The sequence below is a fragment of the Phoca vitulina genome, unplaced genomic scaffold (genome assembly GCF_004348235.1).
Source record: "Phoca vitulina isolate PV1807 unplaced genomic scaffold, GSC_HSeal_1.0 scaffold20, whole genome shotgun sequence".
Taxonomy (NCBI): Eukaryota; Metazoa; Chordata; class Mammalia; order Carnivora; family Phocidae; genus Phoca; species Phoca vitulina.
This window is the reverse complement of record NW_022589723.1, coordinates 38,059,605-38,072,180: the sequence shown is the minus strand read 5'-3', so window position 1 is coordinate 38,072,180 and position 12,576 is coordinate 38,059,605. Positions and strand designations below refer to the sequence as shown.

The 12,576-nt window shown below is 40.3% G+C and overlaps 1 protein-coding gene across 9 annotated transcripts in view; it reads right to left on the bottom strand.

Moving 5' to 3' along the window:
• NEO1 (neogenin 1) overlaps window positions 1–12,576 on the bottom strand; it is a 251,030-nt gene that overhangs the window by 17,299 nt on the left and 221,155 nt on the right. For 6 of the 9 annotated variants that reach the window (XM_032417572.1, XM_032417570.1, XM_032417576.1 and 3 more), the window contains exons 21-24: window positions 11,466–11,660; window positions 10,756–10,788; window positions 7,632–7,700; window positions 4,577–4,724 (exon numbers count right to left, since the gene is read on the bottom strand). In XM_032417572.1, coding sequence (XP_032273463.1) covers window positions 4,577–4,724; window positions 7,632–7,700; window positions 10,756–10,788; window positions 11,466–11,660 — 445 coding nt within the window. The remainder of the gene's footprint in view (window positions 1–4,576; window positions 4,725–7,631; window positions 7,701–10,755; window positions 10,789–11,465; window positions 11,661–12,576) is intronic. The other 3 variants (XM_032417574.1, XM_032417571.1, XM_032417575.1) reach the window with 1 other exon arrangement.

Sequence of the window (12,576 nt, the reverse complement as noted above, 5' to 3'; positions counted from 1 at the left end):
CATAGCAGCAATGTCCGCAAAGGCCAAACTGTGGAAAGAGCCGAGATGCCCTTCAACAGATGAATGGATAAAGAAGACGTGGTCCATATATACAATGGAATATTACTCAGCCATCAGAAAAGATGAATACCCAACTTTTACATCAACATGGATGGGACTGGAGATTATGCTAAGTGAAATAAGTCAAGCAGAGAAAGTCAATTGTAATATGGTTTCACTTATTTGTGAAACATAAGGAATAGCATGGGGGACATCAGGAGAACGAAGGGAAAAATGAAGGGGGCTAAATCAGAGGGGGAGATGAACCATGAGAGACTATGGACTCTGAGAAACAAACTGAGGGTTTTAGAGGGGAGGGGCATGGGGGGATGGGTTAGCCTAGTGATGGGTATTAAGGAGGGCACATATTGCATGGAGCACTGGGTGTTATACAGAAACAATGAATCGTGGATCACTACATCAAAAACTAATGATGTAATGTATGGTGATTAACATAACATAATAAAATAAAATAAAATTCAAAAAAAGTCTGCTGGCTTTAACAATATGGAGGTCATCAATCCTCAGCAAAAGCAATTTTGGTAAAGTGGTAGGAGCAGAATCCAGATTAACAAGAACTGAAGCATAAGTAGGCAATGAAAGAATGGACGAGTGCATATCGTAATCAAGAAATTGTGTGGTGAAGGGAAAGACAGGGGTTTGTAAACAGCCGAGAACCATGCAGTAGAGTTAAAATTACAATGATTTCTTAAGATGAAAGAGGTGTGAACACACTTGCCTGCTGAAGGGACAAAGCCAAGAGAGTGAAATGTTAGCTGTGCTGGAGGGGGTAACAGCAAGTATAAGGTCTTAGAAAGATGAGAGCCACTGAGATCCAGAGGATAAATGGAAAACTGGCTTCCGGTAGGAGGAAGTACACTGAAGAAGTTTTTGGATCACACGGTGGTACCCGGAGGTAGTTCTCACCTGCTGAGGGTGAGGCAGCTAATGAGGAACGTGTTGAGAAGCAACAAAGGGCTAGGCCCTAAATGCTCGGTCAACTTTGAGTTTGTAAGAGTCTATAAGCCCCTACAATTGAAATGGGAGGCACTTCAGGTATCAGAGAGGAAAAAAAGTATTAAGAAAAGCTCACACATATTTTTCAGTGGTTCATGGAACGCCTGGAAAGATGGTCGTTGAGAGAGGGAGAGGGAAAGCCCCATGAAGACTCGACAAAATTCTTTTAAGCAAAAGGACCCAAATCTGTAGGATTTGCAGATTCAAAGTACAGAGCCTATTACCAACTCAGTTTTCTACCTCTCAATCTGAAGAAGTACTTTATTTTTTATTTATTTTGAATTTTAAATTCCCCAAAGCACTAAGGAATTCCATCACTTTGTTTTTTTTTAGATTCTTTTAAATAAAGAGATCAAGATTTCTGAAACTAGATGTAAAACCAAGTTCATAAAAGTAGATACATTTGAAATGCTGAACAAAGAACCTTGCAGAAAAGTTCTAGAGAAGAAATAACATCATTGCTGACACGTTTAAGAGAAACAGTTTTCCATAATCAAAAGGAGGCAGGGAAAGGTGTTAAGAGGCAGGGATCAGGAAGCTTATAAAGGAGCCCCCCCACCGCCATTGCCTTGGAAAAGAGATGCAACACAAGCTATAGGAAGCTACTTTGTTTGGGCAAAGAAAGATTAAAAGCCTCACGTAACACAAAATGACAAGGCCATCACTAGAGGCAGCAATAGGGTAGTCTGTACTTGTCTATATGAAAACAAACGTGTTTTGAACACATGCATCTTGCCTTGGGCAGACCAAGTCTGAGGGATAATCACAAACACTGACATGAACTTGTCTTTCTCTTTTATGGAGCAATATCTCCATCTTATGATCTTTTAGGATACAGCAATTAAAGTCATTTTATTGCCCATAGGTGTTTTTTGCTATTAGGCGTAATTCAGGAATCTTTTTATTTTTTGGTATCTGTCTCGCTGGCCAGATACTATATGTGAGTTGAAAGTGGTCTAGGGTCAGGGACTCTCTCAAGTTTAGGAGCATAGGCTGTTATCAAGCAGTATTATAACTGAAGCACCTCGCTATTTGCTCTAGACAATTACCACAACTCTCAATATCCTAGAGGAGTTCAGGGCTGGCAGTCATTCGACCCCTCATTATAAATGAGCCTTTCTTATTCACTAAATCAGTATCTCCCCACTGACCCCCAACCTGTCCCTGCCAGGCCTAACCTCAACTTCCACACCTGGTAGCACTTCTTGAAACATACTCTTTTTTTTTTTTCTTAACGGATTTTAAAATTTATTTTAGAGAGAGAGCACACATGGAGCAGGGGGTGGGGGGAGGAACAGAGTAAGAGGGAGAGAGAAACTCAAGCAGACTCTGCACTGAGCATGAAGCCTAACGTGGGGCTCAATCTCACGACCCTGAGATCATGACCTGAGTCGAAATGAAGAATCAGATGTTCAACCAACTGAGACACCGAGGCGCCCTTTGGAAAATATTCTTAAACTTAGACGTAGAGTTAGAAGTCTGTGGTCTTCTTCCATTTCAGGTAGCATCTGTGCAGTGAAAAAGCCTGTAAGAATGCCCATAAACTCCTGTGCATCTGGTTCACCTTGTGCATATACAAACAGTACTCCAAAGCAGCTACCGGCAAGGCTGGGCTGGACACAGTCCACTTCCCTCGGCAGATCTATTCTCTACTTGGCTCTGTGACTCGAGAGGTTGAGTTAAATGACCTCTATCTGCTTTACTTGGCAACCCTGCTCCTAGCTTCCAATGGGTTTGGCCAACTGAAGAAACAGGCAAGAGACTGGAGAGTAGGAGGTGTTTTTATCCTGTCCCCTCCCTGTGGGGCTAGGGGCTGGCAGAGTCCACCTTCCTCCCACCACACCCAGCTCCTGTCAAGCCTTCTCCTACTGCTTCAGACCTCTGAACACAGCTCTCTCTTCTTCAGAAAGACCTCTTGCCCTTTCAGGCCTAAGGGTGACAGTGGCCTATCATGGCTGCTGGTCCTTGAACGTCTCTGCCTTGTCTCCTAACCCCATCTATGACTCTGTAAATGGTCTCTTCATTAAACTTCCTTCCACCCCTCTTGAGTGTGCATCTCCTTCCTGCCAGAACACTGATCCACATTTACAGGAAGAACCATTCTGCATTTCCCTTAAAAATATTTAAAACATCACTTTTCATGTACCGTTAACCTTTGAACAACATGGGATTGAACAGTGGGGGTCCACTTACACGCAGACTTTTTAAAAAGTTTTTATTTAAATTCCAGCTAGTTAACATACAGTGTAATATTATTTTGGGGTGTACAATAAAGTGATTCAACACTTCCATACATTACCCAGTCCTCACAACAATGCACTCCTTAATCCCCTTCACCTATGTCACCCATCCCCCCACCCACCTCCCCGCTGGTGACCATCAGTGTCTAGAGTTAAGAGTCTGTTTCTTTTTTTCCCTTTGCTCATTTGTTTTGTCTCTTAAATTCTAAACGAGTGAAAAATACGGTATTTGTCTTTCTCCGACTGACTGATTTCACTTAGTAATAGTCTCTAGCTCCATCCATGTACTTGCAAATGGCAAGATCTCCCTCTTTTATATGGCTGAGCAATATTCCATTGTATATATAAATATCACATCATATACCATTTCGCCCCTCATATCTAGGGTTAGCGTTAGGGCCAGCGTGAGGGTATGTACCTAATATCCTGCAATTCAGAGACCTCTCTGGAGGGTTACAGTTATTGGTTAGGGTTTGGGTTAGTGTATGTGCCTAATATCCTACAGTTCAGAGATCTCGCCAGAGAATAAAACCCCAGACTTCTGCTTGGGCAGGAACAGACATGGCTGCCATCTACTGGGCTGAGGCAAGGAAGGGATCTGGGGCTCTAAATACTCTTTAAATAGATATTCAATTGTTCCTTCTGTTTTTATCTTTACCTTTATACCCATTTTCAGAAATATCACCAATTCTTAAATATTTGGGGTCTTCTCCAGAATAACTAGGCTGCTTCTCAGCTTTTCTTATCATGTGTTCAGGAACTCACTTTTCAGATCTAGGATTAGGGTTAGGAGGGCCAGGGTGAGGGTATGTGCTTGGTATCCATGTGTGGACTCTTTTTGATAAATACAGTAAAGTACTGTAAATGTATTTTCTCTTTCTTATGATTTTCTTAATCATTTTCTTTTTTCTAGCTTTCTTTTTTGTAAGAATACAATATATATATATTTTGTATATAATATACATATATTATACATATATGTATATATAACATATATACATATATATATAATATATAACACACAAAATAGGTGTTAATCAACAGTTTATGTTATCAGTAAGGCTTTCTGTCACTAGTAGGCTATTAGTAGTTAAATTCTGGGGGTCAAAATTTATATGCAGATTTTTGACCGCATGGGGGGTCAGCCCCCTAATCCCCACATTGTTCAAGGGTAAACTGTACTGTATGTTTTATCTCTTTGTACAACTCCAAATACAGAAGTCACAGAGGAGCAAAAGAACAGATAGCAAAAATCATGGGCTACTTTTGGGGCTCCTTACTTTTTCTGGTGAGAGGTGGTGCGCCTAGTGCAAAAGACAGCGATGACCACAACCACCACAATGGTGACGACGCCAACCGAAACAATGATGACCAGCAGCATGCTACTGTCCAGGGGAGAGGTGGGGCTTCCATGAGGGCTGTTACTACCTGTAGAGGCAAGACCGGTGCATTTGTTAGTGTTCGAGAATTCCACAAATGCATACACTCAAGAGTAGGGAGACTTCATGTGAGAGTCTCTGTAATAAACTCGTTGCCTTGGATACAGGTGTCTCATGTAATCTGCAGAGCCAAGTTTATGCACTATGTACAGTTCTTAACACAGTGCCTTGCACAAAGCTGGTGTTCAGTAAAAGCTTCTCGAATTATACTGAACATTATACTTGGACAAATAAAGGGTCTGCCCCTCCGCCCGCCCCAGTGTCTTATGTTATATTATGCAGACATTTGTCTTACAAAGCACCATTTGTAAATAATTTAGTTTTCTGACTTTCAAAAGCATTTAAAAAATGTACAGTCACAGAAAGCTAAAGTTTTCCCCCACATATAGATGTCTGAGATCACAAAAACTACTTGAAAAATACAGTCTGCTTTTATAAATATAGTCTTTGCAAAGTTAATTCTCTTATTCAGTTTCAGGGAAAAGTAGGTCTGTACATATTCGTTAATTTGACAAATATTTACTGAGTAGTTACTATGTGCCAGGCATTGTTCTAGGAACTAGGGATGCAACAGTGTACAACAAGGATGTGACTGCCGGAGTAGGGGCAGAAAATAAATAAGTAAGAAATTATCAGTAATAAGTGCTATGAAAAAAATAAAAAGAGGGGATATGATACCATAGAGAGCTGATGTCTCTCCTTCCAGTTATTCTCTCTCTCCTATACAGATCTGTACAATAATGGATGGGCTGCCTTACAAAGTAATGAGTGTTTAGTTTCTACAAGTGTTTAAGAAGAATCATTCTACCAGTCTGGGAGATTGTGGAAGAAATTCCTAACATGAAGCTATGGCTTGGGAATCTGTTTTTTAGAAAAGCTCCTAAAGTGATTCCTAAGTACAACCCTGGTTTATAAACTTATGATCTAATTCAAAGTATACTTATTGTGGGAACCCCTTCCGTAACACTGCATTAGCTGACCTTCCAACTTCTGATTGTATGATTTTTATTGGCTACATCTAAGCACAGTGCTAAATCTGGGCTGATTTAGGAGGGCTTAAGAGCTTATTCTTCTCCATTTGGTTCAATCATTTTTATTCCTCATTTCTGAGAAAAAAGTAAGCAGATAGACAACTTAAATTGTCCATACCGACCTTTAATAATACAACATTTTTATATTTGGGAAAGACTACAGAACTAGGGGCCAATAAAATTAGACCATATTGGGGCTTTCCATACACCTTTTATTAACAGCAGTGCTGAGTTACTGGGTAGGGTATGTGGCGGGGCAGGCACTGCAAATCAGAGGCTGGGGAGCTGGGGTGTGGGGACAGCAGAGGTGGTGGCGGCAGCTCTTTCCAGAGATGAATTCCCACTTAACTGCATTTGACCTATAACTTCTGAGAGGACCAAAAGCTCCCATGGAAGACAGAGTAGGAATGACCTGCCGCGGGAGCATGTCCTGCTGGGGACATTATGACAGGCCACTACTCAAGCCTCATCTGGACTGCTGCAACAGCTTCTTAACCTCTCTCTCTGACATCATCATCTCAACCCCAACTCATTCTTCATTCACCAGAGTAATAACACTTGGTACTCAATAAATGGAGGTCACAGTTCGCCCGTGGTACAAGGCGTCTTACACGTGTTATGTGCAGGATGAAGCTCACATTTCATAGCTTTGGTACCTGAGCTTTTGGCAGGCTGGTTCTAACCTACCACCTTCTCTAATGTGAGAATCCCTAGCCTGTCTCCAGGCAGTGTGATCCCTGGAGAGAGCCGGCTGTTTTTTGCTGCCATGCATTTGCACGTGCTGTTGGTGCTTCCTGAAATGTTCAACCCCCCTGCCCCGTGACATTTAGCCATCTTCCACGCATCCTTTCATATCTGGGTCAGACACCTCCTCTTCTATGAAGCTTTCCCTTTTCTCTGTCAGCTGCTTTGTTACGCCTTTTGCTTCCATACATAGCCTGTTACATGGAACCTGAACCTTTATAAACACGTGTGAATGAATGAATGTATAAATGAAAGACAAGGAAACAATTGCTCTTCTCAGAGCCTTGAGTATTATACTGTGGACAGCACATAAATATAATACACACATCCCAGGAGGAAAAGCGCAGAGTCCTAGAACTCAGCCCAGGACTCAGATTCCCACATCTGGTACAGAACCCCAGGCCTTTTAGGCTGCGTTGATAGTGGAAAAGTCACAATCAGGAGTCAGAAATCTGGATTTTGGTTCCAGGACTTCCATAATTAGTGGGTGGATCCAGGCACATTACTTCTCCACCACTGAGTCTCTTAATGTATAAAACGGGAATATCTGTTCTCCGTGCTTCAGTGTTATGAGGATCAAATGTAATTTCAGGTGTGAAAGTAACTTATAAACAGTGAAGTTCGGTAGAGAAGTAGGTGCCATCATTAAGGAATTAGAAGGCACCAGCTCTTAAGCTGGCTAGGAGAGTGGGAAGAATTTTTTAGAATTCCCAAATTAAAACACTGTGGTAAGCAGTATGGGGAGAAAGTCATGATTCTAAAGCATTTCTTTGGCTTGTTCTAGGTGATGGATAATCCTATTTAGAGGGTTTATTTTTGAGAGCAAGATTCTAATTCTTTTCTAGAGGCAGGCAGTGGGCAAAAGACTGATTTGTTTAGAACTAATCTTATTAAAGTTGGATATGTGGAGAAATAATTTTATTTATGGATCTTATAATGAATGGGTTTGCAGTAATTCAGCAAATTTTTGCCAGAAAATGTCTAAAGGTAACTACTAAATAAAAGGAAATAGGTTAACATGCTACAACCCACCACAAAGAAGCTACAAAAGACATTTCGAGATTCAAGCAGAACCATGTCATGCCCACAGTGGGCCAAAAAAGCCATAAGAAAGACTTTACCACTCATTGGAGGTTTGTAGTCAGATCCTAGGTCTGGCAGCCGGCTTCCTTTTCCTGTAGAACCTGAGGCTGAAGGAGAAGAAATCATGTCAGTAATGACTCAAGCCATTGGTGTGATGAGTCCACTTCACAGCTAGTGAGTGTTTTCTACAAAAAAATATTTTCAGTCTACTCTGTCCATGAGAAAATGAAGTAGCACATAAACAACAGGGGACAAAATAGGCTGTGCAAAGCAAACTAAGGTATAGCTTTCTATGCAATGAGGCATCTGAAAGGCTGACACTCTCGGTCCACGGCTGTATCTAGCATGGAACTAGACTGCCACTTGCTGTTCATAAGGTGGGAACACACCCATTTCTCTCGCGCAGGAAACAGTTCCTGCAAGACAGCTCAGAGCACTTATGGCAAAAGTAGCTTATCTCAGAAAAGGAACCAAGGGACCAGTTAGGTTGGCTTCTGCATTACAGAAGTGGACTTTTCCAGAGGACCTGGCTACATTGATCTCCTAGTAGGTGTCAGTAGTGTTTGGATTTTTTCCTCAAATTATAAAGTTGCCTTTTCCAATATAAAGATACCCTAAGCAGTAGCAAGAAGACACGTGGAAGTTCAAATTGGGTTCTCGGTTCCTGCTCAGTTACCCAAATACCCAAGCATGGAAAAACAAAGTTTCCCCTCTTGTTGCTCACCGAGGACACTCTCTCCTAATCCACTGTCATAAAATACAATGAGTGAGGCTGCCGATCTTAGGCTTGGGACCACCTCACAGATTTCATAAAACACAAAGATCAGCTTTTTAGTAATCCATATTCTTGGTCCTGAATTTTGTTCACATTTATAGAAAAAGCGGCTTGGGTAAAGCAAATATAAGGAACCCTTTCCCAATATAGCAAAGGTATCCATCAGTCCCAAGGTTTGGATTCCTCCTGAAGAAGTCTGAAAGAATTGCAAAGTCAAAGCTGCTCCTCATGGTTAATATAGCACACTGCCTTCACTTGAATACTGGCCTATCATGTACTTGACTTTCTGGCAAATCATTTATTATCTTTGGGTCTCAGTTTCTTCATCATAAAGCAGTGATAATAATGATATCTACTTCACAAAAATGTATTGAGGATTAAAAGGAAACTTACTCCTATAAAATATTTTGAATACTGCCTGACACATAGCAAATATTCATCAAATATTAGCTGCTATTATTACATACATAATAAATCTTTAGGGAAGAATATAACCTTTCCCTTTGCAGAGGCACAGAGCATGAAGCTTCAGAAAACACTTATAATTATTTCTACAAATAAAGCTTGACTAGAAATGCATAAAATGTTTCTATAAAACATTACAGCCAATGTCAAGTACTTCTATAAATTATCAGAGTTGGACTAAATGAAAAATTAAATTCTGAATACTTCTATATATAGTTCATTTAACAGAATAAATAGAGAGATGAAAACAATGTTTTCTGTTTCCAGAAGCTCAAAACTCCCAAAGTAACGGAAGTTGTTGGGTATCCAAAAGGGCATATTTAACTCAGTCCCCGATCCCTTTTCTGTTGTCCATACTTGTTCCTTTATCCCCTTACTTCCATGGCCATCATTGTTCCCAAATGGCACACAGCCTATGACAGGATTCCAGTTGTTCTTTTCACTGGGATGAAGTCTAGTTGGAGGAGATGACTTAGCCCTTGTAAGGCTCTTCAGACTTAAGGGTGCTTATTTTTTAGGTAGCCACATGTAAGCCCAACTATCATATTATGTAAATAATTGCCAAAGAATATACTTTGCCAATAAACTGGTTGGTTTAATTCCTCTATTTCCCAGCATTTTTGCTTTTAAATATAACCTATGAAGAAGAAATTCCAAGGATTAACCAAACACCAAAAAGAACTATGGGTAAAGAATTTTAAAGGCCAGAGGTGTGGTGCAAGTTAAGACTTGCACTCTGGCTTATCCAGTGAAGTGCAGGAAAAACAATGAGCACATTTATACTCTGTGCATACACAGTATCGTTATTTTTCTGTTCTCACACTTAAGTCAAAATGTCTACCATCACTAGGGCGCCTTACACATACACACAAGCACGTTTACAGTTTCTCCAACATACAACAAAAGACTCATTGAGTGCAAATACATTTCCAAAGCCCTGAAACATGCAACCTCAAGTTCTGACTCTTCCTTGCCATTAACAAGATCCAAAGACCTTTTCTTTCTTCTTCTTTTTAAAGATTTTATTAAGTAATCTCTACTTGCAACATGGGGCTCAATTTCACAACCCCAAGATCAAGGGTTGCACGCTCCACCGACTGAGCCAGCCAGGCACCCCAAGACTTTTCATTTCTAAAGACTACTCTTAAACCTTGAAAGCAACCATCAACTTTACTTCCACAGATACCAACTCTAGCTGACTCCCCAGAGATGAAAACCACAGTCCAGTTACCTCTCCACCATAGCAATAACAGTGGAAAAACTATGTTGACAGACAATTTCAAGAATGGTGACACTGAAGCCTGTACTTCCTAAGTTTCCATTTTAAATTGTTTCTATCTCTTTTAAAATGAGCAGATACATTTAAGGGAAGAAACAGAAAAAGAGCTCTGAATTAAGCTTATTTAACAGAATAAATAGCACTAATTTTGTCACAGATAATCACACAATTCAGTAGGGTAAGTCTGTAGATTCTTGGTGAGGGGAGGAAAATAGGGTATTTGCTGAACTTGATTACAACTTCTCATTTAGAGATACTAATGCAATCCTAGATGCTACAAATACGACAAATCGGTATGCTTGTTCTCATACTGGTCCAAATGCCTATCACTGCTACAGAATTTCAATATCTTAGCACAGAGGACAAACTGGCCCACACTTAAGGCCAATCTACAGCTGCAGAACTCCGTTTACTCTCCTCAGTTTTTCCCTTGCCTATTTAGCCCCTAAGTCGATTCCCCAGCTTTTCAGATACCCCAAGTGCCACAAACATGGACTCAACTCCACTTTGGCCAATGAATAATGTGGATTTTAACATACAGGACTGATTTTCAGGAAAAAAAAAAGAAACAAAAACAACAAAAAGCTAATAATAATAGGTCACAAAAGAGAGGAAAGGAGAGAGAGGCCATCTACTGATTTACCTTGATCATTAGGCATTTTATCAGAGGAGTCCGCTAACAGGCCAAGCACAGGGGGAGAAAAAACAAGAGCAAGGATCACAAGCTTTGAAGGTGGGACAGGCAGAATTTTTAAAGGAAAAAAAATAAAACCCCACAAACTTCCAAACAAATCAAGTCTTATTTTCAGTACTAACAGAAAAGAAATCCATACATGGTTTCCACATTTCCACATACTCAGTCCCCAACTAAATTTTATTCCTAGGCCACTTGGTTCAGTACTTTACCTTCACTTTCTTATCTAGAGTTTTCTTCAGAGCTCCCCTGTTAGTGTCTTTCTCTCTACAAAGGTCCACGAATAAGCCTTTCAGGTTAAGAGCCTGCATGTGTTGAAAGGGAATCATCCATCACAATAACATGCTATTACTCTACCTGAGAACCAAGAGAATCACATCTGATCTGACTGGTAAAAACTCTGAGATCACTGCAATCCATCTGCCTTGAACAGCCTTGTTTGTGATATGGTTAGGCCAGTAACCTAGGGAGCACTGACTTGGTGGTCAATGGGTGGGTGAGGGATCATTTTGAGATAAATGTTCACACTATGGCTCATAAGCTCATCATCAGGGCTTCTTATATTATAGTCTCCATAGTCTCTATATGCTAAAGTGATATGTACAAGCATTGCCCCACTAAAGAGACATAGAATAAAATGCTGTTTAGTGGAGATTTACCTTTAGGTGTTCTGAATTGGACAGCTTCAGACATGGGTCCCATGCCCTTTGAGTTTCGGGCTTGGATTTTGAAGTAGTACGGTGTGTCAAGTGTTAACTCTTGTATCTGGTGAGTCAACCTGTTGCCCACAACAGGCTCAATAACCCAGTCGTGTATCTCCGCATTCACATCCGTACTATAATATATGATGTAACCTGTCCAAAGGAGGAAATGAGAAAAGATATCTTATTCCTACCTTTTCTTTTCTTAAGTCAATAAAGATATCTGTTATAGCATATACAAGTAGAGAACCACTTACTGATTAAAGACCAACAGTAAAATGCATTCAAAACGCTACACTGCACATCATAAAGAGAAAACCACAATTTCAACAGTGCCAGGTTGTAAGTTATCATCTATATCAGTAGTTGAAGCAATAAAAGTAGTTATGATAATAATATAGGGTTAAGAACTCTCAGAAGCTAAAAAATATAAGGAAAACAATCCAATCATTTCAACATCTTAATATTTGAATAATGTACCCATCAAGGGTCTACGATTAAAATAATGCACTTCTGAAAACCGACACTGGCCCAACGTGCTGTTTAGCTCTCAGCAATGTGATTTCCCAGAAGAAAAACTCCTGGGAGACCTGGGGATGTGGGCAGTACCTTTATTAAAGCTCTCCCAGACTTGAAGTGGGTGAAGTCACAGTGAAACATCACCTGATACTCCCACCAGGGGGCACCCAGTCTCCATGTCTGAGGCAAGAACAGACACTCACATGCCTACTTGACCTACACAGCACAAAAATGCACTGATGGCATCATTACTGGTTTTTGAAGACAAAATAAAATGTAATCCAAGTCAAGTCATGCTTCATTCTTTTACAGAATAGGCAAGTTCAAAAACCTAAAAAATGACACCAGGGATTTATGGGAAGGAATTCTAATTGAAAGTTGAAGCAGGACAATATTAAGAAATGCTTTCAGTTTCCTTATTCATACAAAGGAACATCAGAAAGCAAACTCCTGTTCCTCAGGATACACCTACATGGAGCAGAGGTTCCAAGGAGAATAATTAACAGCTAAATCCCAGGCTATGAGGCTTTCCTCCCTGATAAAGCTGAGG